Genomic DNA, 27,390 nt, shown 5'->3' on the forward strand with positions numbered 1-27,390 from the left:
GTTTTCAATATTGTAACCAATTAAAGAAATATGACGTTACCATGTCATAGATGAAGTTTACAATCCAGTAGAAGGACTCGCTGATGCCAGCGATGTGCTGAAGCCTCTTGGACCCTTTTTGGTGCTCAGTGACTTCATAGAGGGCAAAACTCGCTGTTGTAATTGAGAAGCCTGTGAGCACGCACATAGCCACAAGGATGTGAAGCACTCCCTGGACACTGTGAAGAAAAGATCATCCAGGTGATGTGATTAAATACCATTAACCATTGAGTTATCATGAATAATGCACTTATCATGTTACTGGGCCATGTATTTATTGTGTTGTGTTTTTATTTCTTTTGTTCTGTTCTTTTGAATTAAAACTACTACAATAGCAACAACAAACGGTGCAGAAGAGTGAATATAAACTGGCGTTCAACCAGGTGTATGTATTTTCTGAAAATACTAGCTCATTTTAACCAGAATTATCATATTATTCCCTACTGGGACGTGACTCATTTGAACTACTGAGGAATCTCACAATGAATGGAATCCCATTAATAACAAACAGCTTTGTGAAAGAAAAAGAGACGCTTGCGAATCATCTTTGACAAGATAACAGCAAGAGAAACAGATCACTTCACGCAGAGAACAACTTCACACTGCTGTTGCTGTACAGTCAGCAAGCCAAGGGTGTTTCTGTGAGACTGCAGAGCCTATTGTCCAGATTAGACCCCAGGAATCCAGTTGAAGCTTTGATCCCCTCAGTTCGTCTTCTACTCAGCGTGTTCATTTAAACTTTCTTGATGCCAAGCCAGTACCTGTTCGTCTCCAGTGCTCTCTCGCCTACCCTGCACGCAACTGAACTACTTTTACCACTCCCCTCTGGCTGGGGCACAACACCTCAAACTAAACACAATGAACTGCACGAAGCTGAAAAGAGGATGAAGATGAAGCTGGCAGAGTGTCCGAGTGGGAAGGAGTGAGAACAACAGAAAGGGACATGTGGTGGGCGTTTCAGGGCAGCACTAACTACAGAGGATAGTCAGGAGCGACAGCTACAGAGCAGGCTTGTTATCAAGACAGCCAGCATAGCCTTAGATTTTCTCTCATGGGCAAAGCTACTATATTGTGAGAATCAAGACATTTAGAGTAATAAGTCTGCTGTATCTTTAACACAGCTCAGGGCAAATCAATACATCTAGTAAGGAAGCCTAATATCACCCATTCAGCTGCTACAGCGTCTCAGCAGACTACATCTATTAAAGTTTTACACAGACACTGAACATAAATGTGACATATGTGGAAAAACTGACCAATAACTCTAAAATTGCCAGTAAGATGCTTAGTAGTAATAAGGCTCTAGAGAGAACACAAGGTCAGTCCAATCCACTCTCAAAATGATGTATTTGATTTGCTCCTCTGGAACATGTGCACACATCCATTTAAACTAAATCTCTTTTCCACCTTTACTGAAATATTCATTCCAAAACATTCATTAAATTGGGACTCTGATCAATACTGTAAGCTTAAGGAAATCAATTAAGAAAATCAAATATGTATAAATAATTTTGTCATGTACATCTTTGCCCTGAATCCACCTTGAATTAGATGTAAAAAAACAAAACAAAACAAAACCCCAAACACATAAACACATGATTAATTGGGGAATATTTTCACAGATTAAGATGCAAATACAGATCTATTTTTCTAAGATTATTTGTCTAGTAATGCACTAGCAGTCAATTCTGCAGAAGAATTTTAAGCATGACCCTTACACTATATCTTCATCATCCGCCCGTCCAAAATAGGGTTGGCTGTAAACTGAAATGGCTGTAACAGAAAGAAACAGAGTACTGTGTTAGCAAAAGAAAAACAACAGCATGCAAGCTATTTTTCAACACAGGAAGCAAATGAGCAATGATATTCTCTTAGCCTAGGACACAGTCAATTGAAAAATATAGCGGAAGATGGTTTCATTTGCCAGTGCGCACAAAGGAAATTGAATTTTCTTTATCATTTTTCTGGGTCTTTGAGATGCTCAGAGACATGAACTGTAGCCCTACATATTTTGCATTTCCTGAAATAGGACTGTGAGTTCACCTACAGCACAGAAGCCCCAAAGCAGGCTGCGGGATTAGCATTACTCAAGACAACTTTGATGAAATTGATTAGTACCACTGCCTAAAACATCTGTAATTACTGACACTACAAGACGACTGCACTGAATTCAAATGTTCCCATACCTGGTTTGTTCATTTGCAATGATAATTAGGAAGAGTTTTACTAATAAGTATATTTATATGCACAGATATTATTTATGTTGTCATAGTGGTTTGAAAATGGGCAAATACCCCCATTTTAGAGAACCTGAGCCTTTGAATTTGTGCCATTTCTTTTCTAAAAGAAGTCCCAAGACCTAAAAAGCAAATGTTCATGTTTGACGTGTAGTTCGACCGGCTAAACTAAAGAAATTGATTATCTATACTATGTTTAGTTCTAAGAGACTCAAGCTGAGCATGTGTTTTCAAATCAAATCTTCTAAAGGTGGACTATTAGGCAGGTGAGAAAATCAATCATTGCTGGGGGATGGGTGAGGAAAAACTTGAAATAAACAACACAGTTGCAGGTAAGAGTAATCTGAGTTTATGATCTGGACAGTAGTGTTTTTGTACAAATGCACCAGTGGGTAATTGTAGTCAGAAATCCTGCAAGAGTGAGATGAAAAATCGGTTTGATGCAAACATCCAATGGGGCCCAACCCCAAAATTAAACTGTAGTACACAATGCAAAGGCTAGGATATAATTTTTAACAGATAAAGCAGTCACCTTGAAAAGTAATCTCCCTGGATCTCCACCCCGGACAACCCCTGCCACCGCTTTGAGTTTGCAGGTAACATTTAAATGGTTACACTTTACCCTCAAGCACTTTTATCATCCACTGGGGAATAAATGTGTGTGTGTCCCCGTTCTGCTATTCATACATGTTTTTATGAGCAATTCTATATATGCATTTGTGTATGAGTGCATGACTGTGTACTCCTGCCTGCAGGCAGATGGTCAGGATAATACTCAGAAGCTGAAACAGTACTGAAAACGTGGGCCAGCCTCGTTTCTCTTTAGCAGATCTCCCCAGTGAGTGGCACTCATCAGTATTCACCATGCATAGTGATGTGAGCATAAGGACACACAGCACCCCCTGGCTTTAATCCAGTGAAATGAACCATGAGTAAACACACTGTTTACAGCTTTCTTTACTGTATGTTTAGTATACAAAATGCACCGGGCTATCAGTGAGGGGCAGCTTTCTAATACTGATGTGCCTCTCTCCTGTGCAGTCATGTCTTTTTCAATCTCTGCCTTACCCTATCTTTGCAATAACCAGTGTTTTGTGCCTAAAGGCATAACATAACATAACATACATATACGGTACATTTTCTAAAACTCACTTTAATCACATTACAAATAAGAGTATGCTGTGGCCAAAATCCATTTCAGTATTCCAAAAGTTAGATAAAACTGATGTTTGTTATTAATGCATTTCTTTGTACAGAATCCCCCATCAGCTGAAGTGACATCTCAAACATGTGTACTAAGACTTTTACTTTTTTTTCTTCACCAATTCTAGCTTACCATATTTGCGTGGATCCTTGTCTGCTGGCAGATTGGAGCGTAGGATGAAGTTGTTGAGGCTGTTTAAGTATGCTGGCATTGTGTGGTGACCCTCAGGGTTGAACCAGACCTACACAAGCAAAAACACAGACATGCATAAAAACGAACATCATTCACAACACTAGAGATCAGGAAATGTAGGTATACTATATATTAAAACAACAAAAACACTTTAATAACACAAAGAAGGCAGACGTCTTCATCTACGCTGGCACAATTCCTGCAGTAAAGCATATTTATGATGAAAATGATGGTGTAACAATTCAGCTCCATTTCCATGCACTGAGTAAACACGTTTGGTTAAGACATCAGGTTTTAACTCTTGACAACTAATCAGTACGGCAATTAATCTGATAATAAGAAAAGGGGCAGGGAAGCAGCGGGAGAACGTTACCTTAGACAGCGTACGGTTTTTGGGCACTGTTGTGATGTCCATTTTTAAGTCCGCTGGGAGTGGCATGCCAAAAGCAAAACCACCGTACCTGGAAAAACAAAACATTGACTAAAACAAGGAGCTTTGCTTGATACTGAGAAACTCGATGTAACACACTGTGATTTTCACTTGGTTGTTTTGCTTTTAATCAAGAGTAAATTTTCAACATATGCAGATGAGAGAACCATTTCAGGGTAAAAGCACCCAAGCCCAAATTATAAGTATGATTACCATTATCAACAAGGTGCTAGAAACCAATTTGTGTCAAGCTGAGAAATCAGGAAAACTATACCTTTAGGCACTTACTAACTAGTTTTCATAATTAATTAGATTTCTGCACATCTTTCTTTGGTAAAACACCAGTCATTCCATGCAACTGAATACTGTGAAGACCATTTAAAGCCTCCCAGATGACTAACAAACTTTATTTCTGAGACTGCTTGCAGAATTCTGGAATTTCATTTAGGTCAATCGTCTTCTCTGAATTAATAAAAAAATGAAATGAACTAAAAGATTTGCAAACGATTCCTAACTATCGTAGCTCATTTTAATGATGTAATGTTATGAAATATGATTTAAAATTCTGAGCAATATGCCACAGTATGCTGAAATTTGAATGTACTTGGACATTGCTTAATTCGGCTCATTTAATCAGAGAATACTTCGACTGCAACACAGAGTACAGTAAATTATCAGTGAGGCATGTATAAAAGTCTCACTGTGACTTCATTAACCACATGGATATATTGGCTCCATTCACCTGTTCCTTATGAAGTCATTGGCTGTAGCCACTAGGTAGTTCTCCACATTGATGCCATTCAGATCATAAACAATCTGAGATGAAGGGATCTCCGTATGGGGGGGCTGGTAGTTGTCTTTGTCGCAAATCTGCAGTGCAAAGAAAAGATAAATAAATATCTTCCCTTTTTCAAAAAAACGTGAGCACAGGAAACACGTTTATGTGCTCACACACACACACACACGCACACACGCACACACACAAGTGAGAACACAGAGAATCACTCAATCGCACTGTTCTCGGTGACCTAGTCTCACCTGTTCTTTCCGAGTGCATTTGCAGATGTTGAATCCTTTCGTGGTGTTTCCACTGGAGCTCCACTTGTTTGTGTTTCTTGTGCAGTCACTGAAAAACAGGAAAAAAAAAGTTTCACCAAGTGAAATGAAGTGAGTTTGCAGTGAGCGGTACATACCACAACACTCTCCCTAGACACACCCCAGAAAATATTTTGAAAGTGAGGAGATATGATGGCCCGCTAAAAGAAAGAAAACTGTAAAATCTAAAACTGTTTATGAAGTAGCTGTAGGCTTACATGATTTTTGTGAGATCAGGATCTAAATCTTTCCTTTGATAACAGTTTTCAAAGCTGTTAATGTGTGCTGTAATATCATATTGTGTGAAATTTCTGTTTGTGTGGGCTGATGTTCAACTCCCACGCATTTTGCTCTCTGCCAAATGCTTTCAGGGACGCTCTGTGCAGATCAAAAACAGGTTGCAGCAATATTATTTGCATACACACCTGTTACTTTAGATTTCTAACACACACAAGTAACAATGATCATAATCAGAGGATGATGCAATATATTTTCTATATATGTAAAAAAAAAATGTAAATACAGTAATCAGTCATTGTCCTGCTGTAATTACTGGACATGATGAGCAGACATGCAGCCTCTTTTTCCATGACAAGGTCTCTCTCTCTCTCTCTGTCCCTTCTCTTTCTCTCACTCTCTTTTTTTATTTTCCTGAGAATTTTAAAATGCCTCTGAGGTCTGGTTCATGAGTGCCAACATTGATTTGAGTGCCTGCAAGGGGAAAATCTTCCCTATAAACACGGGGTGTTTACGGAATACAGATGATGCTCTCACATCGCAGAGTCCTGCTGCAGGCTTTCAGCCACATGCACTGAGCAGAGCAGCAGAGAAATGAAGAGTGGAGGGACAGGAGAGAGACCGGAGACAGCGACAGGAATTGCAGAGAGGAAAGCCTTGTAAAATAAAGATGGAAAGAGACTTGGATGAAGTGAAATATAAATACGCTGTACATTTGACAAAGGCTTAAATACATAGAGAAAGCCAGTACAGGAATCAGCATGTCACTGATAAAAACAAACAAAAAAGATGTCATTAGTAGTATAATTACTTACAGGTTATCAGGCTTGTCGAGACAGGTGGTGTCCATCCCAGGGAATGACATCATGGTGTTTGCCAGACGCTGTGAGTTGGGATTCTGGTTGCTGTAGAATCAGAAAAGAGTTAGCCTTGACTCGGGAACACCAGATATGTTACAATAAGAGGATATAACAGACACAAAGGTTTATTTCATGAGCATCCACTAAGCAGACTGCTAAAACTGATAGCCAGCCAGCCAGATTTTACCTAATTTATGTGATGATTTGAGGGCTAAGGATCAACAGCATTTAACTAATGGTTACTAATGTAACCATTAGAATGGCTTTTCTGAGCAACTAGAGAAAGAATGAGGACATTTGACTTGTCACTTTAAATTTAAGTGGATTTGTTTTATTTACCATTCCTTGCCTTAAAACGCACACAAGTAGCCTCATAAATAAAAATCATATTACATTTGCATCACTCTTAGAAAAAACTAAGAAAACACAGTGTTCCGGGAAAGTTCCAAAAATGTTGAAACGCTGAAGCATCTCTGACCCTAAACTACCTATAACCTTCTTCTGCACTGCGAAAAAAACACTGTTTCTGAGATGAATAATTAATTATCATTTTCAATCCCTTTTGTATAGCAAACTAAAGAGGACTGGGAGGAGCATCCATACGGTCTCTGATACAGTTTGGCACCTCAGCATTTTCTCTCTTGCTACATATCTCCTTGATCAAACAACAGCAGATCGGGAGGATGAAGACATCTTGCAATCTCCTGACACTCCTAATCTCTCTTCCTTTGATCTCACATTGTAGCCGTCTTCATCGCAAACATCTCTTACCCTCACATAGTCTCTTGTGCTCTCGCATTTTAAGGTCCACATGCCCTTCAACAAACTACAGAATCGAATCAAAATCCTTTTATAACAAGTGTGGCATGCCTCCTGCAAATGATGCGGACCCCAGTGAACCTGTCGAGTAAGGTGGTGTATCAACCATTCAGTTCAGGAAGTGATTACCAACATCTGTTATGATGATATTTGTCTGTAGCCCTGTGGCTTATGTGATTTATATGGTTCCCCAGATACAATGTCCAAAAGTGTGGGCTTATTTTATATTGCTACTTTGGCAAATCATAAAACTACTTTCCTCTTTTCCAGTAGAATTTTCACTCTTCTGTGTTTATTTGTTGCTAACTCAAAAACTAACTTCCTGAGATATTCTCAAATATTTCAAACATGTTACATAGAAGCACACTTATTTGCCTAATTAACTTCTGTTTTGTCTCTTTTTATGGTTTATCTGTATTTTCGCTTCTGCAGGTACTGACCTGAAGAAGGAGTAGCTTGGTCCGATCTTGTAGAGCGCAGGGCTGAGCTGTAGCTCAGGATAGTGCTGCACGTCGCTTTTGATAGACCCCAGGCTCATAGCAAACACTACAAACAGAACAGGAAGCAGGATTTGGGAAATCAGGCCCTTCCAGTCTCTGCAGCTGTGGTGGAATCTCTTGATCAGGATGGCTGACATTTGCTGCCAGGCCAGAGCCATGCCGGTCACTGTGGATGAACTGGTAAGGTCTGAAACACACAAAAGGAGAGCAGAGCGAGGAGAGAATGATTTTGGGGCAAATTCACTTGCTATCTTAGTACTTTTATGAAGCCTTCGTTGTCTTTTAAAGACAGTAAAGCTAAAGGCTACCATGCAGACACAAAAGATGACAGTGCAATCCATCAAGAAGACTGCTCCAGTTGTAGAAGTTGTAGAACAAGCTTAGCAGAGTATTGGCCAAATATTTTAGGTTGTCTATGAAAACGTCAAATTTAAAATAACGAGCTCGGGTAAAAACGCAATGTTTTGAAAAGCAGAGACTCTGACAGGCATTGCTCCATATGTGGCCACCTTTAAGAAATCAATCCAGTTAATTTGTGAGAATTTGTCTTGTTGGAGCTGGTGGTGTTTATATTTAAAGTGTAACCAAAGCTTTTATAGTAATCTCTTATTTCACTTTAATACATGCATGACTGCTGGAAGTGACAAGTGTTAACTCTGAGGTCTAAAGGTGTGTGATGCTGAATAAATGTTATGTTAATTATAAAGTTCAACCATCTATTCTCTGTGTAGTGTATTTTCAGTCTCTTGTTTTCTTCTGTATGATTAAAGATACTGTTGAATATTAACAGAATTTAACTTTTTTGACTATAAAACTTCTGTCATTTAATTTTCCTTGTCTTGACGTTGTAGTATGTACTGTTTTTTTACTTTTTTTTTTTTTACAAAAAGAAGATGACAGCAATTGGTTAACAAAAACAAACAAACCAACAACAACAAAAAAAAAAACAGTGAACTCACTGATCCTGTCGCTGAAGCTTGTGCTGCTGTCACTGTCGTCTAAAGACAAGCTGTCGATGGATATATTGTCGGAAACCGTCTCTGATACAGATGGGAGGCCATCCTCAGCTTTAGCTTCTGTCTGTCCATGAGTCAGTTGGAGGAACACCTGCAAATATATATAAAAAACAATATATAGTATCTGTATATGATAACCCTACTTTTTTTTTAGGGTTTATGATATGCTGGCAGATATGTTAGTATGATTAAGTTTAAATGTACCTCGGCATCAGTGTGAGAGCTTACCTCCTCTAGTGTGGTGTCAGAGATACCATAACCCCCCAACTGTAGAGCATCCAGGTTGGAGTCCAGTGCAGTAAGCAGAGAGCGGTATGAGGAGGCGTTGGATGAGTTGAAGGGTGGCAGTGAGTAGACCAAATCATTGCCCTGGGCTTCTTTCAGTTGTGCTTCAGGTACATGGGCTTGGACAAAGGCTTTAACTTCAGCGCTGTCAATCCGTTTATTTTCTGTGTTTTGCACCTGCAAGTAGAAAAGATTAGGAAAGTGAAATCTTACTTACCTACACTACACTATCTAACATATAACACACTGTTCCTGCTTTTCAGGATTTTTTACATAAGTTACAAGTGATATGACTAAGCAAAGCTGAGATAAACTTGGAAAAAATCACTTTTTTTCCCTCACACTGTCTGATGGTTTCTGCTTTAGATTGCTGAAATGACTGACTATCATCGTAGAGGACACTTTTCTTAAGGTACAGAATACTGACAGAAACATCAGGTTTGATCAAAATATACAAAATCAGATCGTTATTTATCCATGAGAAGGCATCATTTCTGTGTGTCTTAACATAGTTCATGTGGACCTTTTTTAATATATCTGATACAAATTGACCTATCGCAACATGTCATCTGGGAAAAGATAAAACCCTGGGTTTGGTTTTACACAAACAGTCCAGCTCCTTCATAAAAGCTTTTGGTGAAATGTTACGCCTGTGATGACCATTTACTTTGCAAGATGCCACCCTGCTAAGAAACATTCTGAGTAAAATGCATCAGAGGAAAGCTGCTGTTCTCTCATTTTTAGAACCAGTTGTCTGCTGGAAAAGCATATTTCACTAAAAAATAAATAAGTGGAAGTAGATTTTCATTAAAATTTCATGTTGTGGAAAAAAGCTGCTGTAAGTATGAGTCTTTATTGCTTCGACTGACAGGGCGATTAAATGATTACCTTTTTGGTGAGGGTAAGTTTGTAGCCTTGGCCTAGCTTTTCTTTCAAGTAGAATGGGGATCCACAGCATTTTAATCCTCCATTCTCCAGGAAGGCGATGCGGTCACTCAGCACTTCTGCTTCGTCCAGGTGGTGGGTGGACATGATGATTGTGCGGTCTGAGAGGGCACACATATAAAAAAAAAAATTACACATGCAATATGACACTCTTCTTTAACAGGTAAATCTTACACAAATGTAAAATGGAGGTGAAAATTACAAAACAGAATCTGTAAGATTATATTTACCAACTAAGCTAGTCTGTAAAGCTTTGTCTTACTTTTATGGCTTCAGCAACTCCAAATAAACAAGCTAAAAAGCAAATATTGCAAAGACAAATCCAAACGCAAGCTCTATCATGCAAACACATCATAGAAACAGGCACAGAAACAGCAAGAGATGTGGAAGATTTATTTTGAAACAGATTTTTCTGGCACTAAAATCTCCCAAACGTCTGAGATGACGCCAATTACATGATATTTTCCAGAAACATCTGCTAAGAGAGCCTAAAAATACCTCCTCATTTATATTAAAATTATGCTTCGCTAAAGTCCATTCACAAAACAAAGCAGAGAAAAGTCCTGCAGTGAGCTGCAACCTGCAGGTTCACAGCTTGTTGCCCACCGTGTTTCTTAGAAAACAGATAGGAGGGTGCGTGTTCAGAGGAAAAACCCTAGTGTGAGACTTTCGGTTGTCTGTACATTTTTAATACTAACAATGCACAAATGCAGTGCAATTATTTTTTTATGTACTACAGAGATTTTACATTGTACTTTAAGGGTAGTTTTAAAAAGGTATGAGCTACACACATACGTACTGTGTTAGAAAATAGAGCTACAATGTGCTTCAAACGAGTATGGCTTTCTGTCTTTGAGGGAAACACCAGGTTTCCCTCAAAGACAAGGATAGACAAATACAACAGATTAAAAAAATATATATATATATACAATTTAGTATATGAGTTATTTAAGGGTACACAGGTGGGTATTAAAGGGCTTTAAAAGCAATCAACCAGTTCTTAAATTGTATTCAAAAACAAACTGAGTCAGTGTAACTCAGACAAGTGAGATATTTTCCCTGCACCTGCCGTTTGTCACCATCCAGGAAGGAGAAATGAGGATGTGCATTAATAAAACTACAAAAACCAGCGATTTATACAGACATGTCAAGTTAAAGTTGGCCAACTGAGACTGCATATGTGCAGGTCTCAGATTTCCTGTGATAGAAAAAACTTCATGGGGATGTTATTTCAGCGTTCAGTGTTTGAGTGTGCCTGTCAGACTTACTTTTCTTGTGCTGGATTACAATATCCCAGATGTTGCGCCTGGAGCAGGGATCGACTCCTGTAGTGGGTTCATCCAGAACCACCACGCGAGAGCCCCCTATTAAGGCGATGGAGATTGACAGCTTGCGCTTCATGCCGCCTGATAGGGTGCCCACCCGCTTGTGTCTGTGAGCATACATCCCCGTGTCCTCTAGGATCCTGGGAGCAAAGTCGATGAAAAGCATTTAGGATGGAGCACATGCTAACTTTTTTTTTCAATGCATTACAACCCAGTTTGTGGGTTGTAGTTCAATCACTTCTATCAGTTACTCAGCAGGGGTTTCAGATTTCCTGAAATAAGGAGAGAGAAACAGTTCTTGCCTTTAAATTCACTGCTATTCTGCTCATATAAGACCATCTAGAAAAAGTCACATGAAGCGACTTAAAACTCAGAGTTTTATGGTATTCTGCTCATGTTTTCCTGCAGATGCACATGGTATATTTGACAGCTCTAAAACACTAAAATAAGAGCGCAATTCAAAGACAACAGGGATACAATTTTTTTTTTTTTTTACTGCAGACTTGGAAATACACTATATAGCCATTACTGATTTTCAAATTACCCCTGTATAACCTTTCACTCGTGTGAAGCACTGGCAATTATTTCTTATGAAAGTCTCATAACCTCTGCACATATTTTCTTTTTATTTGAGGCCATGCCTTTAACTGAGCAAAGGACGGAGTTTAATGATGTACATATAAAACAGCTTGCAAAGAGAATCCTTGTAACAGGTAAAATATATCACCAAGGTATCATCCTTAAAACAGAGCGTCCTTTTATACACTGAGCATATCAAGCTTCCTGCTCTGGTCACTCACGTGCGGACTTGTTCATGTAGTTCTCTGTCTGACCAGTGTGGGGCCTTGATCTGTCCATACAGCAGCAGGTGCTCCTTGGTGGTCATGTGATCAAACAGGACGTCATACTGCATGCAGACTCCTAGATCCCTGCGAACGTTCTCAATGTTTGTCTGCATGTCTCTGCCGTAAACCTCTATGGTTCCCGAAGATGGGGCAAAAAGCCCAGTAAGGAGAGACCTACACAAAGAATACATGCATTTGTTAACAAAATTCACAATAATGAATAAACAAATTCAATTTTTATTACTCAGATCAAGTTATAAATGACAGAACATGCTCAAAAGACTTTTAATATACTAGGTGGCACTTGAAAAGCTGAAAATGCCTTTTCCTTTCGTCCTATCTGCTAGTTTTCATATTTTCTCCCTGGCAGTTTCTTCTTAAATGATGACTTATTGTTCTCAAAAATATCATAGGGCATAAAATCCCTTCTTGGTTTTTGGTTTTTTCAGTGGTGTTAAATCTCATTCTGCCACTGCACTCCTTGTATGTTGCCCTTGATAAGAGCGTCAGCAAAATGAGTCGCATTTAAAATGTAAATGTAAGTGCTCTAGTTGATGAAGACCCGTCAGGCGAATCGCTACCACAGTTGCTGTGCCAGATTTGGACAAAACAATCTCCCTGTCAGCATCAGAGCCTTGGAATGATTAAAGGGATGCACAAAATCTCATTTTAAATTGGATCATTTTGCTGCCACGGAGGGTGTATGCAGGGTGGTCAAATGCATACTGGTATTTAAAAAGGAAAGGAAAAAAACTGCCCCACTTACATGGTGGTAGTCTTTCCAGCTCCATTGTGACCGAGCAGTGAGGTGACGTGGCCCTCATAGAAAGAAACATTAAGGTTTTCAATAGCCACTTGGTCACCATAGGTCTTGGTGAGACCATGGAGAGCAACGCCAACTGGGAGCTCTGAGAAGTATTCCCCAGTCTTGGTGGAAAGAGCGCTCTTTCCTGTGAGAGACACAGAGAAGACAAACTGTAAATTAAACTAACAGCAGACAAGAATTCCTTGTTCCTGTGTGTGCCACATTATAATTTGACGCACCTTTTCCCTTGTCATTGGAGAAGGCAAGCTGGTCATTCTGCATGATGTTTGTGAAGAGAAGTCCTTTGGCCGTATTCTTCTGTGGTCGAACACCGCACAGGTCAGCCCAGAAGGAGAGTTTGAATGGGAAGTACCACGGAGAAGGAATGCCATATTTTCCTAATGGGTAAAATAACTGCAAATAAATCTCACATACACAATATATTTATATTTACATACCTATTTACAGCTGGGACTACTAAACAAAGTAACCAAACTAAACCAACCTGCATTTGCTTCAACTAGAAACTGATTAGTGTACACTTCACTTGATATTTTAAGGCAACGCTTACACATTCGCCTATAAGTAAATTCTAACCTGTGTTATTCTAATTCTATTACTTTCTTTAAGAATAGGATGTAAATAAAAGATGGACACAGCCACTGTTATCCATTGGTTGCACAGTGCTATCTTTTTAAGGCTTGAGCTGAAAATTTTTGCTGTCACCATCTTTTTGAAACCAAGCATGCAAGCTTGGATCCCACTATGGAAGCCAGGGAAACTCATACAGAAGCAACCTATCAAACACTAGGAAACAGATGGACGCCACAATTTACAAAATGAACATCATGCTAAATCCAGAACACAAACTCATGCATCAAGGGAGGAGAGAGCTGTTTTCCCATAGACATCTATGCAACCAGCCCCCTGCTGACCATGAAGAAGAATGCACTCTTCAATTCAATTCAATTTTATTTGTATAGCGCCAAATCACAACAACAGTCGCCTCAAGGCGCTTTATATTGTACGGTAGATCGTACAATAATAGATTCAGAGAAAACCCAACAATCTTCCACTTTTCTCATCACTTTTCTGATCGACAGACTACACTTATATTTTAGTGTGTATATCAGCTGACCTGACAAAAAAGACTAGCAAACAAAAACTCTAAAACATAAATAAATAATAATGATCGGCTTGACAAACTATGTCTGATGTACTAAAATGGCCACAGGACATCAGCATCAATAGCTGAGTGAAAGATGTAATAAATTTGTTCTTTTTTATTTTTTGTGCCCCAATTTACCTGGAAACACTGTGCGAATGTAAGCCCCAATGGTGAAGTAGAGGATAGAGTCGAAGAGCATCAGCCAGCACAGCCAACCGAACGAGGCTGTGTCTCCAGCAATGGGCGAGGAGTATGAGTTGCTCCATTGAATTCCTAAAGAGGTTAACATAATGAAAGTTTTATGCTGCTTTTCACTGATTCACTTAGCTCACATATCAAAGAGATCTTGATGGTAGTCAGATGTCTACATGCTTGTACCTTCTCCTTGGGCCTCGTAGCGAGACATGTACTGACTGGCGTAACTGAAACAGGTCGGGGAAAACAATCCCTGTCAAAAAGACAGAGGGAAATCAGACAGGATGCAAAACGACAAGCAAGAAAAAGGAGCAGCAAAAATATATACACGCGCACACACTTATATATGCATATATATGTGTGTGTGTGTGTCTGTTTATGCAGATAGCTCCATATTGGGGGTGACATTTTTGAGACAATCCAAACAAAAAATCATTCATTTTGTAAAAACAAAAAAAAACACGTGTTCTAAAATGGATAGAATAAACAACATTTTCAAATGAAACTAACTGTCACTATATCTTCTTCTACATTATTTATCTTTCCAAACCAAATTACATTACTTGGTATTTAAATTATTACACGGTATACAAATGAGTTTCATATTCTTTAATGATGACAAATGAGGTTCACAGGAGCCTTACCAAGGCACTCTTCTGGATGAGCGTTAGACTGCCCTCCAGTGCGGTGACGATGATGAAGGGGAAGAAGCAGAGGATGTAAAGCAGGCTGCCACTCAGGCCGGCGATGTAGGTTTTGTCAAAGAAGGAGCTGACAAGATAACTGAAGGCTAAGATGCTCAAGCCATAGTCACACAGGTACAGGAAAATGAGGAAACCGTTACTGTTGGGCAGGATTTTGCCGTGCTTCAGCACCAGTGTCATGATGATGATAGTCACCAGCAGGTAGATAAAACACTCCACGAACCAGGCAAAGAAGTGACTGAGTGTGTTGACTCCCATCATTTTCATGTACTGTGAGAAAAACATGAAGAGAAAAAAACTTGTGAAACTGTCAAAACACATCCTGTGCCTGTTTTGCCAGTGGTGCCTGTCAATAAATATGGAATGGAATTTTTGAAAGTGAAAAAACAAAATAAGGAACTACATGACTAAGACAATAAAATTACGTTTTTCTTTTTAACTTATCACGCTGTCTGTTTACCAGAGATAATTTGTATTTACAAATGACTGTGGGTGACTAATTACTTTTTGGAAAGAAAAGCAAACTTTTTTCTTTCAGGGAAAAAAACAACGTTACCTCATGCAGCCTCAGTTCTCTCTCATGCACAAGTTTCTTCACGAAATCAGCAATAAACAACACCCAGGCTACCATCAGCATGATAGGGAAGACAAAAGCGATGGCCTCCAGGTACCTGGGGAATACAGAGATGGCAATTGTCAATCAAATTCCTTGAAAACGTCCAATCATTGTCAGCAGCAGCAAAAGAAAACGCCTATCATTCAGTCTCTGACTTGACAGATAGCGGAAGAGCAACACTGGGGTAGTTTGCAGATTCTGCCAGGAATCTTCCGATTATTGTATTATTTACACAAATAAATGCCTTTCTACTGTATTTTTATTTTATTGACAGTCATATCTGGAGCCTGATAGACAGGCTTTTAGTACTTGCCATTGTACAGATTTAATATCCATATTTCACAGCTATCATATCAGAAATTGTGCAATTGAGTAATAAATCAGAATGAGGGAAAAGCAACGATCACTACATCTTATAGCTGGTCACAAGGCAGCCAGCTGAGTTTGTGGCCTGCTCATTCTTCTTGTAAGAGATATCAGGAGTATCTTATGTCACACTTGAAGGCAAGCGCAAGCATACATATTAGGTTTGAGCATGATCTATTGGACAAAATGTGGCATATTGATGCCAAAAAAACTTTGGACTAGATACATACATATATCTATCTACCAAATTTTATGTGAAAATTAATGCATGATTTATGGAACTCACTCATCCCGGTGATAGCACGGATAGGGGAATGGCTGCAGCTGCACGGCTGTCTCTTTGGCTTTCTGTCCCGTCTGTGTCTCAATGATAGCTCGGTCAATGCTCTCCTGTAGGTAGATGAATCCCCGGTTGTAGCGCATTGTGTTTCTGGCTGAGATGTACGACTCCTTGACAAAAAACGGGTTCCGGGCTCTGTCAGTCCGCATTACATTGTCCATATGCATGCGGATAGTGTAGCTGACTTCGGGAGGCAGAGAGGTTGTGGCCTCACGCTTGTTTCTGGATGAGTCTGCATCTTTGGGAAGCTTGAAGATCACACCTGAAGGGCAGATTGTACAACCTCACTGTTAGGTTACCCAACTAACTTCGTAATTCATTACCCTAAATACAAAGTTGCAGGGTCACATCCCTTGTATCTATCTCATCTTAATACATTATCAACAGCCTTTAGAGAAAGCACTAGTGTCTAACCCAGAAACTATTTGAGAAAAGGCCGTGAAAGGCACAATAACAACCTGAGTGGCTGTAAAAGTGAGCTGTAGTCATTTGGTATTCTGAGCCTAATGGGTGACTCATTGGAATTTCCCCTATTATTAAGGTGATATCACAGTTCTTTTCTACAGCATTACACTGTTCTAGGTCAGTTGTGTTCTCATACACATAATTTCATCTGTTAAGGAATTTTAGATCAACTGAAATTAACTTTCACTCAAGCAGATTAGAAACCACTGCTGGTCCTAGATACACGTGACATAGTCTGGTAGATCTCATCCTTTCACACAGAGATTCAACTCATTTTTACTCACTTGCATAGAGATCACGGTTTTTGGCAAGTTCCTGCGCTGCACTGTTGAGCTCGTCGGCAGAGTCAAAGCCACGGTATCGGTCAAACTTGATACAGGAAGAGATGTCAACCATCAAGGTGGATAAGGTGTTGATGTGATCCACTATCTCTTTGTTCGTCTCCAGCATCAGCGTCATGTTAGCTTTGAAAAGAATGAGATTTAGAAGTTTAGTGACAGGATTAAAACTCCAGGTGCAGTTTTATCTTTGATGGCAATAGAGTGCACCACTTTACATCGCAGCTCAGAAATAATGTGGTAATTGTGGAGTACATTTGATAATAAAGGTGGAATAATTTATTCGTACCATGTAATTATCAAAGTGGTGGGTTATAACACATTGGCTGTAACAATGCACTAACATTAATAAAATTTTTATGTCAGCCAACAGAAGCAACTATTTGCCTCTTCCAGGCAATGCTCTGCCTTATTATATGGTAACTCAAAAAGACACAGTCTGACAATACAAGTGATCAAATTAAGTGTACATGTATGTGAATGTCACACCTGGGAAAAAATGATTGACTCAAGAAGAAACAGCTTAAGAAATCCACACAGGAATAAATCTAATGCTTCCTGTAAAGTCTCATCTTTCACCTCTTCTATGGAAGTGTGGATATTTTACCAGTAATAAGCGAGATGGGAATGTAAAGGTAAACGTGGTATATGCAGCTTACAAAAGTAAGACCTTCAAATGCTCACTTACAGAAGCTGCTGAGTGTCTCCTGCATTCTGTCTACATTGATGCCTGTCTGCATCTGAATGAAGTTCTTCACAAAGGGATTGCCAAGGGAATTCTGCAGAAGGTAGAGAGAGTGGAAAAGACGAAATCAAGATTCAGCTGCAGAAACTCGTTGAAGACCACTGCATAGTTTATCTCTATATTTTCATATGACAGCAAGCCAGCTAGAATAATCAGATACAAGGGCGACGTTTTTGAGTTTTCATACCTCCAGCATTGGCAAAGTCTTTTTGAGTGTGTTCGCAGACGTAACGAGGTACTTGGAGGATTTTATCCAGTCTTCTGAATATTGCCTTGCATTTGCAAAATCTTGCAAGGTGGCATTGGCCTGAGCAGCGATAGGACAGACAAGAACATGTAAAATAGTTGGTTATGTGTATGAAGCTGTGAAGGTAGCAGTGTACAAAAAAACAAAGTCAAACTCGCTCAAAACAGAACTACAGCTGGAGATGGCGATGCCTACAAATAAGTGTGTATCTTGTCAAATTCAAATATTTCTTGTTTGCTACATGCAACTGGGGGTGAATGAATATTAAAAAATTAAAATCAACTAAATAAAAAAATATCTAGAAATAGCAGTGATAATAACTCTAGTAAAAAAAAAGGCCTCAGATGAGGGATTTTGAAGGATTAGAACATAAACTTCGTGAAGGTCACGGAGTCGCTAATCCCCAGTTAAAATGTTTGAAGTGGAAAAACAAGGACAACGGATCAGAAAAGAAAGTGGTTATGACTATACACAGGGCCAGCTATGATCTCGCAGCTGCTGGCAGGTGAGTACATAATTAGTTTAAACAGCAAAGCAGCACAATACTGTCAGTCAGCAAGATTCCCACTAAACTCAATCCGTCAGTCTATTGTTGTGTGCATGGAGCACAAGAGCTGACTTTAGATGCATTTGTTCTTTTATATTATATACCTTCTCTATTATGGCTCGTGTGCTGGGTGTATCGGGTGTGTACAGGATTTGTCCCATCAGCATTGGCTTGAGGAAGGCCCAGGCAATAGCTCCTCCTGTGGTGTTGACCATGTCCAGGTACATGTTCATACAGAAGGGAGCTACACAAAGACACAAAAGAGGAGCAGATCAGATATACAGCATTCTAAAGTGGAGGAGGCTTTTTTTGCCCGACATGCAGTCACAGGAGCTCCAAATTTTATAACAGCTTTTCAACAACTGGCTAGAATTGCTCTCCACTTGTTGAAAAGTATCACAGTTACTGAAATTGTGCACTTTAGCGAGATATCCTTGTTTTAAACTTAAAAAAAAAAAAATTGTAATGGAACTGTGTGAATCAAGAGCAAATATACATGAATGCAGAGGTGACAGAGTCCCATTTTAAAATCTATTCCCTTCAGAACATACTGGCATTCCGTGGTATCTTGAACCTCTCAATCATCTCCTCCCTCTGTGGGTTGTTGGTAAAGGAAGGGTCCGAATCTGAGACGAGGGGCAGCTTGGAGATTCCAAAAAGAACCTTGATGCCATGGCTGCACAGCGCTCGAGAAAGGGTAACGAATGATCCTGCGCTGGAAGTGGTGGACCTCCGCTCCCTCACTGGATGTGGCTAAAAAAAAAGCATGATGCTGTTACTTACTATCTGATTCAGTACTGTGAATGCAGCAGAGTACTGAATCATTCACATTGTTTGCTTGGGCTAGGTGTAAGTTGAGTGATCTCACAAACATGAATATATTATTGATAAAGAGCAGTAAAGGTGGAGCAGTTAAAAGAACTCACTTGGCTAAAATGGTTGTTGGCTGTCAGGTTGAGGTTTTTGATGTTGTTCAGGTAGATTTGCAGTTGGTTAATGGCAGGAAGCATCTTGTCCATCATGTCTGTTATAGCCTCAGCCACCCAAACCATGATTCCCACCACGGCCTGTATGTCGTCAGACAAAACCATCTGAAAGAAAAAAACATTTAAACACACTTTAATTACACTTTTTTGCCTCTCTTGTCTTTAATAATTTACAGGGTTTTGAAAACATCGGTCTACCACTACAGTATAACACCCAGCAAATAACTCATTTCGGTGATTAGCTACTATCGTGTCACCAAAACCCACAGGGGAAAGTTTCATGTAAGCCGAGGTTGTGCATCTTTAACAAGTTTTATATCAGGAGTAAAAGACACAATCAAAAATTAGATATCATGAAATAAAACAAATTTTGTAAGTAACTAAAATGACCTTTCATGGTCAAACAGATAAAATGCTGCATTTAACCTTTTACTGGCCTACACTTTGTTGAGCCTTGTATGAGTTTTCTGCCATGGGTGTGTATTGGGGAAAAAGGGTTTGTCTAGTAAACAAACATTTTCTTGTACAAAGGCCTTTTTTCTGGCTCACGTTGCTCAAACAAACACACCCTGGAAAAACATGTTTTGTGACTGCCCAACAAAAACAATTTCTTTGTTGAAGACAGATTTATGTGCCGTGACAGAACTCCCACATTTTTTTGTGTGTGTGTCCGTGTCTGTGTGTCCCTGTGTGAGTGTGTGTGTTTGTGGTTTTTTACATAACAATTATTAACAATAGACTTAAAGCCTTACTTTGTATAACACTTGTTCAACGTTTAGATGTCGAGTCATCAGCAGTGACAATGTGTACCACTGTTCAACAGACAGAGAGCAGAAGGTCTTCATCAGATCAGCCTCTTCCATGTTTGCGAGTGGTGTGGAGGGGCAGTGACGCAGGTTCACCAGCCAGGACAGGATCTGTTCCAAAAAACATGAAGAGAGTTAAAGAACCAGCCTATATGACCAACAGGGGAGCAGAAGGAAGGAGGCATGTCATGCACAAAAATACAGGCCTTATAGCACATATATATCATCAATAACAAATTTGCATTTCCACACTGTTTAACTGAGGTCTCTGTGGGCAGCCGACTTTCAAATCCCTGTACTGGTGAGGCATTTGGAAACATAGTGGGTGTGAGTTCTGTCCCATTCAGTAAAAATAAATGAATAAATGAATAAAAAAGACACTGTCTAGCATACTTATTAACATTAGTTTTGGATAGAGAAAAAATACTATGAGGCTTCGTGAAGGTGAAAGCCTGAAAGATGTTTAAACCGCACTAAAGATGTTCACAATCATGGAAATGAGTTTGCTCCAATTCAAAGGATGAGCAAGTCACAAATGTTACTGGCAGCCACTTAGTAGTCTATTTTGTCAGTTTACTCACCTATGTAGTGCGCAGACAGGCATGTTTTGCCTCCTGCTGGCTAAACTCTATTTAAGTGATTTCTTTGTAGTTTTTTTTTTTTACATAATCTGCATTACACAGTCAAAGACATTAAGAAAGCAGCCTTTTATTCTGCTCTGCTGTACGTCTGCTTGAGAGAAACCTTCTAAATACAGTGACCAGTCACTGAGTAATTTTCATTAGGCTTGCAATGTTCCCTACTACATTAAAGATACAACCTGTTTTTAAGCTTTGTTGTAAATGTACTGTATAAAATAATTAAAAAGCAAAGCTATATTAAAGCTGTGGTATTTTGAAGCAGTCTTACCGACTCTGGATTTTTTTATAGACTCAGTGTTGTGTGTATTCAAATTTACTGAACAGTGACACAAGCTGTCTTTGCTTACCACTAGATTGTTGTTTGAGAGCGTGCTGTTCATTAGGAGGTCAAGAGTTGCTGGATCCAAATCCATGTACTGCTGCACGTCCAGAACAAAAGCTGTTTTATTCTTCAGAATCTCACCAAATGTCGTCACTCCTGTGAAAAAATGTCAAGTGAATACAGATCAAATACTGTCAGTTGATTCCTATTATTCCTATATTTTTCTAAGAGTTAAAATTACAAATAGATTTTGAAAGTTACAAATTGTTCATTAAAATTTATTTTACATTATTTGATTTACCTCTAAAATATGCTTATCTATAAACAATGAATCTAAAATACTGAAAGGCCCAGAATGTCACGCACACATTTATATGGTGATTTTATTGAATGTCTTTAAGCCCATTTTACTAACAATCACATGCAACTTGAGCAATATGCAGCTTGAGGATCTTGCCCAAGGACCCTTTGACAGACTGGGGAACTCCAACTATTTCTGACTGGCAGACAACCGACTCTACATCCAGAGGAACACAGGCACTGTCTAAACAATGCAGGAGCCTCACAATTCCTCGTAGATGTTTTTAAATATTTTGAAAAAAACATGTTTAAAAACATAGCACTGGTTTCAAGCCAGTCACACTCAGTGAGATGGTGGGTTTGATGTTTACACGAGCAACGAATACGAACAGTGGAAAAATTGGTCAACGGAAAGACAAAGTGGTGGCATCAGATGGAAATGAGCGAAGGGTGAGCTAAAATTAGTATTTTGTTTAATATCTACAATGTGGAAGAAACAAATAATAATACATAACTAAAAGTTTACATTTTTAATTCTGACAGTTCGAAATATACTTCTCGGTCACAATACGCCTAATTTAGGACAAAATTTATATATAATTTTACATATATACTTTCCTTCTTCCATATAAAAAATTTTAAGGTGCAAAATTCTTAAACTATTGCAACATAAAGAAATATCTCACTTGAGGAAGTGCCGTTAATGTTGAGAGAGCTCACGCTGCTGATGTTAAAGCCCAGAGTTTGGCTCAGCACACTAGACCTGTTATCACAAACAGAAAACAGACAAACCCACTTTGAGCAATAAATGAAAATATACAAATATATATATAAATCTAATTTTCCAGACCTCAATACTATCCAAACAGAGCTTGGACAATTCAGTGATACAACGTATTTTGGAAATTAAATGGTAGATAAACCTCTAGTCAATTGCAAGAGCAGCTTTCTTTGAAGAAAGTGCTACTCTCTGCTAGGAAAACCATTGAAATAAAAACTTAGACAGAAGTATGATGACATCTTTGTACCAGTCTGTGTGGACATTGTAGCTCCTGGGGTCCCCGATTACAGTTTGATAGAAGATATCAACCAGAGTTGTTGTGTTCATCACCAGACCCTCAATTATGACCTCTAGGCTGGGCAGGAAAGTGTTACAAAGCTGACCGGACTCTATGTTGAGGCTCTGCATCAGGAGGTGTACAGTCTCTGTATCCTCTAACATACACACCTGTAAGAAATCAGTCACATTATGAAGTGCAATGACGAGTTTGTCTAAATGGTAAATGGCTTGTATTTGTATAGCGCTTTTACTAGTCCCTAAGGACCCCAAAGTGCTTTACACAACCAGTCATCCACCCACACATTCACACACTGGTGATGGCAAGCTACATTGTAGCTACAGCCACCCTGGGGCGCACTGAGAGAGGCGAGGCTGCCGGACACTGGCGCCACCGGGCCCTCTGACCACCACCAGTAGGCAATGGGTGAAGTGTCTTGCCCAAGGACACAACGACCGAGACTGTCCAAGCCGGGGCTCGAACCGGCAACCTTCCGATTACAAGGCAAACTCCCAACTCTTGAGCCGTGATCGCCCCCAAGATTAAAGATTAAACATATGCAAGACAGATCAACTGGTCTCTTGTGGGACTATTTTACTCAGTGGGGAAATTAAAAATTACATATTTTGAGGATTTATAATCAAACCAATAAAAAGAACTTGTTCTTTTTGGACGCAGCATTTCACCTTGTCCATTTCATGCTTTGGAGAGGGAAAGCATAAATGGACCCACATGTAAAAGTTGCATTACCAACTTCTGCATGCGTGTATATTCGGTTGTGAGAAAAAGAACGTATGAAGTACATTCCGGGGTCCTTAATCACCAGAAATGATTAAGCTAGATGGCTAATATGTATTTACATGAAAATGTGTTCATGTCTGTTTAAACCCTTTCATATGATTATTTTCATGTTTGCTTGAAAAAAAAAAACTCCCCTCTGCTTTACTGCAACTTCTGCATACGTGTACATTTCACACTTTGGAGAGGCAAGTGTGAAATGTACACGGTGGACAGGCGTGTCTATTACCCGTTTTGCTGTGATATTCATTTGAGATAGCTTCACTATTAGCCTTAAAAAAACAGGGCTTGTTCAAAGTGTTTCAGTGTTATTTTTGTGGAATACTGATGTCAATGCTGTGGCTACTTATTAAACTCAGCAGTTTAATAAGTTTGCACAGGTCTCTCTGGGAAAGTAGGCTTCAGCTAAATAAAGAATCAAATTAAAAACTATATTTCCATAGGTATATACAGCGCAAGTGAGACTACATGTGTGAGGTCTGCAATAACAAAAGGATATACATTTTAAGTAGTTCTAATTAAATCATCTTTTAGTAAAATATATAAAAACCCACACAGTGTTTTCCATGGAAACACACTGCTTCCACCTCATCTTCGGGATGTAACAGCATGTATAATTATGATTTACCTCATAATTACCTTTTAGTTAGTGTAATTAGGATTCTCAACCAGGTTTTGAATTACAAGCTATCAAATAACCAGGGTTAGCTAATGGAACGTGCAGCAGGAACAAATTTGGCATGCCAAGTTTTCCAAGCAAATAAAAATTATTAATTGGTAGCACACAATGCAACCTATTATATCCAAGTATTTTCCACAATGTAAAAGGAATAAAACCCTGGGAATCTCAAGTATAGTAACAACTTTTTAATCGTGTTACCAATTTCTCATATACGATCTTAATCTCTAAATTATAAGAAAGAACCTAGACACTTGTTTTGCTTTTTGAAGCAGCGAGCATCTGTAATTTTCAGTTGTGAGTTCTTATTTTACATTTTGTTTTAATGATAAATGTGTGCAATCAGAGTAATTAAGTCACAAACCAGGTATCTCAGGAGGTCTAGATTTTCTTTAAACTGTGGGTCTGTTGGGAGGGTCTGGAAAAGCTGACTAGCTGTTTTGATGATCTGCTGCATGAGCATCAGGTTCTCTGTGAACAGTGAGTGAGAGAGAGAAAGCAAGAAAGGGAAGGGGAAAATGAGAGTGAGAGGGATGCTATTAGAGTTTGTAGTCTTAGGGAGTAAGGTCTGTAAGGTGACAGAATAACATGACATCCCACTGGGCTTCATTACAACTTGCACCATTACGGGGCATCGTCATCAGGCAGCAAGCAGCAAATGATGTGCTTAAAGTGAAACCCTGTACTAGACTGATGGGGCCAGAAGGGCCAGCAGTACTAGATGCTGTCGTGCATTAAAACACATCTGACAAGCCCTAAGAAAGGCACCACCTCAGGCAGCAAGATATGATGACAGAATATTTAATTAGTCCAAAATTAGACAATGTTGATGTTTAATCTCAGGCTGCTAAACACCTACAGGCCTTTGCAATTACAACAGTGCACTGTGTGTGAGTGCATCTGTGTGTGTGTGTATGAGTAAATATGAGTAGGGCTGCAGAGAAGTGAAGCTGCTGCTGCTTACAAAGTGATTCTATGCACTAAAAACATTATCACACAAGCACAGATGCAAATTAAAAGGAGGTCATAGATGTCCACTTGTGCAAGTGCGAGGGGAGACGTTTAGCGAGGGCGGACAGGATAAGTGATTGAATTCTACTTTGCTAATGAGATTTAAAAAGGTGCTGAGTGGCTTTCTGCTGGAGAATGGCCATATGGCCTTGGGCTCTTTGGGAGCTCAAGCTAAGCTGGTGTGAAGTCTTATTCCTCATATCTCCAGAATTAATTTTGCAATACTTTAATCATGTATACAATAGCAACAGCATTGGCAAAATATATTCTAGTCTTGCTGTGGTCTCGCAAAAGTTATAAAAGCTGAAGAAAAGGGTGGCATTGCTCTAAATAGCAGATTGTTGCTTATATGTACATACCTTCCCAGCAGGTATGTAAATACAAGCTGAAGCATCAGCGTGAGCGTGACAGCATGGCAACAATTAGACTTAGCATGGATAAAAGGAGATTCACTCTGGAGTCAGAATTGTAAAGTCACTTTAGTTTAACTAATAAATGTGCATTTCTCATCATAATGCTCCTCTTGGACAAAGAAGACTGTAAATGTCCAGACTGGGTCAAAAAGAGCTGAGCCCTTGAGTTACCTTGAGACTCATTGGCTAGTGCTCTGGTGAAACTTTTAATCACAGCGGAGTATGGTAAGGCATCAGGAAGCATATCCACCACATTCTTGAGGAGATCCATTGACGACCTACAGGAAATAGGAAGGACTGTTTGTTAAACAGAGGCTTTTAAAATAGTTGACTATAAGGCAAGCAAACTAAATTGAAAGTTTCTAGAAGCTAGAACAAATATAGATCTCACCATACATAGTGCACAAGATACATTCTTTTTTGTCACACCTTAAGCTGTAATGAAGGACATAAAAATAACACTTACTTTTCAAAGACGTCAGGGAGAGTGAGGAAGGAGAGTACCCCAAGTGCAGCATCAATGGTCTCTTCTCGAGAGGCATTCAAGCCCCACTGCATGCCACTTGTAGCTCCCTTCATCACAACGCTCAAATCGGGATTGGCAAAGAACACATGGGCTGTTTCCATAATTTCTGGTGTTGTAGGAGGGACAGCCAGAGCTTTGAACATGGTTGGGTAGTCAATGTAGAACAGGTCTATGAAGTCATTCATCGGGTCTGTTGTCATCATTAATGAGGTATCACGTCTGCGTCTGACCAAATGTGTGTGGTAACCGCCTGTCATTTCTGAGTCACTCAAATGTTGGACCATTGGATCTGGAACATTACCGGTGCTTACCAACTGCCTAAACATAGCAATGACGTTTCCTACTAAGTCTTCCAGGAGCTCTACAGTTGCTTGCATGTCTGTGTTCATCTTGGCCAGGGCAGACAAGACAGGCCTTACGATGTCATAGGATCTGAACAGAGCCTCACTCAGCAGGTCTAGCCCAGATGCTTCGGTGGAGTGTAACCACATAGACAACTCGGCCACCTTCTCTGCTATCAATTTTGTGTCATTGGATCTCAAAAATTCCTCCAAGACTTGGTAAATCATAGGATCATCACCAAATACCTTAATGTTAATCATCAGTCTGATAACTTCTGTTGTCAAGTCGTAAAGAGATGCAGTTGTGTTCCCTGCCGGGATGGAGAAGATATCATAAGAAGAGATGTTTGCAGAGGAAAGGAAGTGCATTGCTGCTTCTTTGAGGAGCTCCTCGGCTGATGTGCTCTGTTGAAGTAGTTGATAGTTGTCCAGGATGTAGCCTGTAGCGTTCACAAGAGCTTCCATGTAGGGCTGCAAGGCGGGGGCCACATTATGCAATTCATCTGAGAGCATTTTGATGGAAGACAAACTGTAGAATAAAGAAATTGACTGAATGTCAGGTTAAGCAGCACAGTACATCAAACATGGTCTATGTGACTGTGACTCTGTAAGCTGTCTCATGTAAAAAATATAAACATGAGTTCAAAATCTGGAGATTATTGGAAAGCCAAAATACTCATTGAATATAATGAAACGGATTTTTGAATTGGTCTTTTCAATACTATGATTAGATATAACATTCAGATTTAGAAAGAAGACATATTTCCTCTTCATCAGCCTTTTCCCATTTCATCTTTGATGAAAAAGACTGTAGAGTGTTTCCACTGTGATCACTGATCTATGACTTATGTAGTAAGACCTGACTGATTCCCTGCGATATGCAAAATGTGATCCTTATCACCACGCTGGTCTCATTATAGCAGCTGGCATATAAAGGGAAATCA

The 27,390-nt window shown here is 39.4% G+C and overlaps 1 protein-coding gene across 2 annotated transcripts in view; it reads right to left on the minus strand.

Annotated features, from left to right (window-relative positions):
- The window catches only part of abca12 (ATP-binding cassette, sub-family A (ABC1), member 12), a 57,770-nt gene that overhangs the window by 11,892 nt on the left and 18,488 nt on the right, over positions 1-27,390 (minus strand). For both annotated transcript variants that reach the window (XM_040027865.1, XM_040027864.1), the window contains exons 27-59: positions 26,046-26,975; positions 25,751-25,857; positions 24,520-24,626; positions 22,649-22,848; positions 22,307-22,383; positions 21,346-21,476; positions 20,304-20,468; positions 19,492-19,656; positions 19,117-19,318; positions 18,670-18,809; positions 17,959-18,078; positions 17,715-17,805; positions 16,973-17,152; positions 16,170-16,485; positions 15,458-15,572; positions 14,842-15,171; positions 14,381-14,450; positions 14,141-14,275; positions 13,074-13,232; positions 12,796-12,979; positions 11,985-12,203; positions 11,128-11,324; positions 9,803-9,960; positions 8,858-9,091; positions 8,573-8,720; positions 7,554-7,800; positions 6,250-6,339; positions 5,141-5,228; positions 4,845-4,972; positions 4,046-4,133; positions 3,613-3,721; positions 1,758-1,812; positions 41-218 (exon numbers count right to left, since the gene is read on the minus strand). In XM_040027865.1, coding sequence (XP_039883799.1) covers positions 41-218; positions 1,758-1,812; positions 3,613-3,721; positions 4,046-4,133; positions 4,845-4,972; positions 5,141-5,228; positions 6,250-6,339; positions 7,554-7,800; positions 8,573-8,720; positions 8,858-9,091; positions 9,803-9,960; positions 11,128-11,324; positions 11,985-12,203; positions 12,796-12,979; positions 13,074-13,232; positions 14,141-14,275; positions 14,381-14,450; positions 14,842-15,171; positions 15,458-15,572; positions 16,170-16,485; positions 16,973-17,152; positions 17,715-17,805; positions 17,959-18,078; positions 18,670-18,809; positions 19,117-19,318; positions 19,492-19,656; positions 20,304-20,468; positions 21,346-21,476; positions 22,307-22,383; positions 22,649-22,848; positions 24,520-24,626; positions 25,751-25,857; positions 26,046-26,975 — 5,863 coding nt within the window. The remainder of the gene's footprint in view (positions 1-40; positions 219-1,757; positions 1,813-3,612; positions 3,722-4,045; positions 4,134-4,844; positions 4,973-5,140; positions 5,229-6,249; positions 6,340-7,553; positions 7,801-8,572; positions 8,721-8,857; positions 9,092-9,802; positions 9,961-11,127; positions 11,325-11,984; positions 12,204-12,795; positions 12,980-13,073; positions 13,233-14,140; positions 14,276-14,380; positions 14,451-14,841; positions 15,172-15,457; positions 15,573-16,169; positions 16,486-16,972; positions 17,153-17,714; positions 17,806-17,958; positions 18,079-18,669; positions 18,810-19,116; positions 19,319-19,491; positions 19,657-20,303; positions 20,469-21,345; positions 21,477-22,306; positions 22,384-22,648; positions 22,849-24,519; positions 24,627-25,750; positions 25,858-26,045; positions 26,976-27,390) is intronic.

The sequence above is a fragment of the Simochromis diagramma genome, unplaced genomic scaffold (assembly GCF_900408965.1).
Source record: "Simochromis diagramma unplaced genomic scaffold, fSimDia1.1 OVJJ01000343.1, whole genome shotgun sequence".
Taxonomy (NCBI): Eukaryota; Metazoa; Chordata; class Actinopteri; order Cichliformes; family Cichlidae; genus Simochromis; species Simochromis diagramma.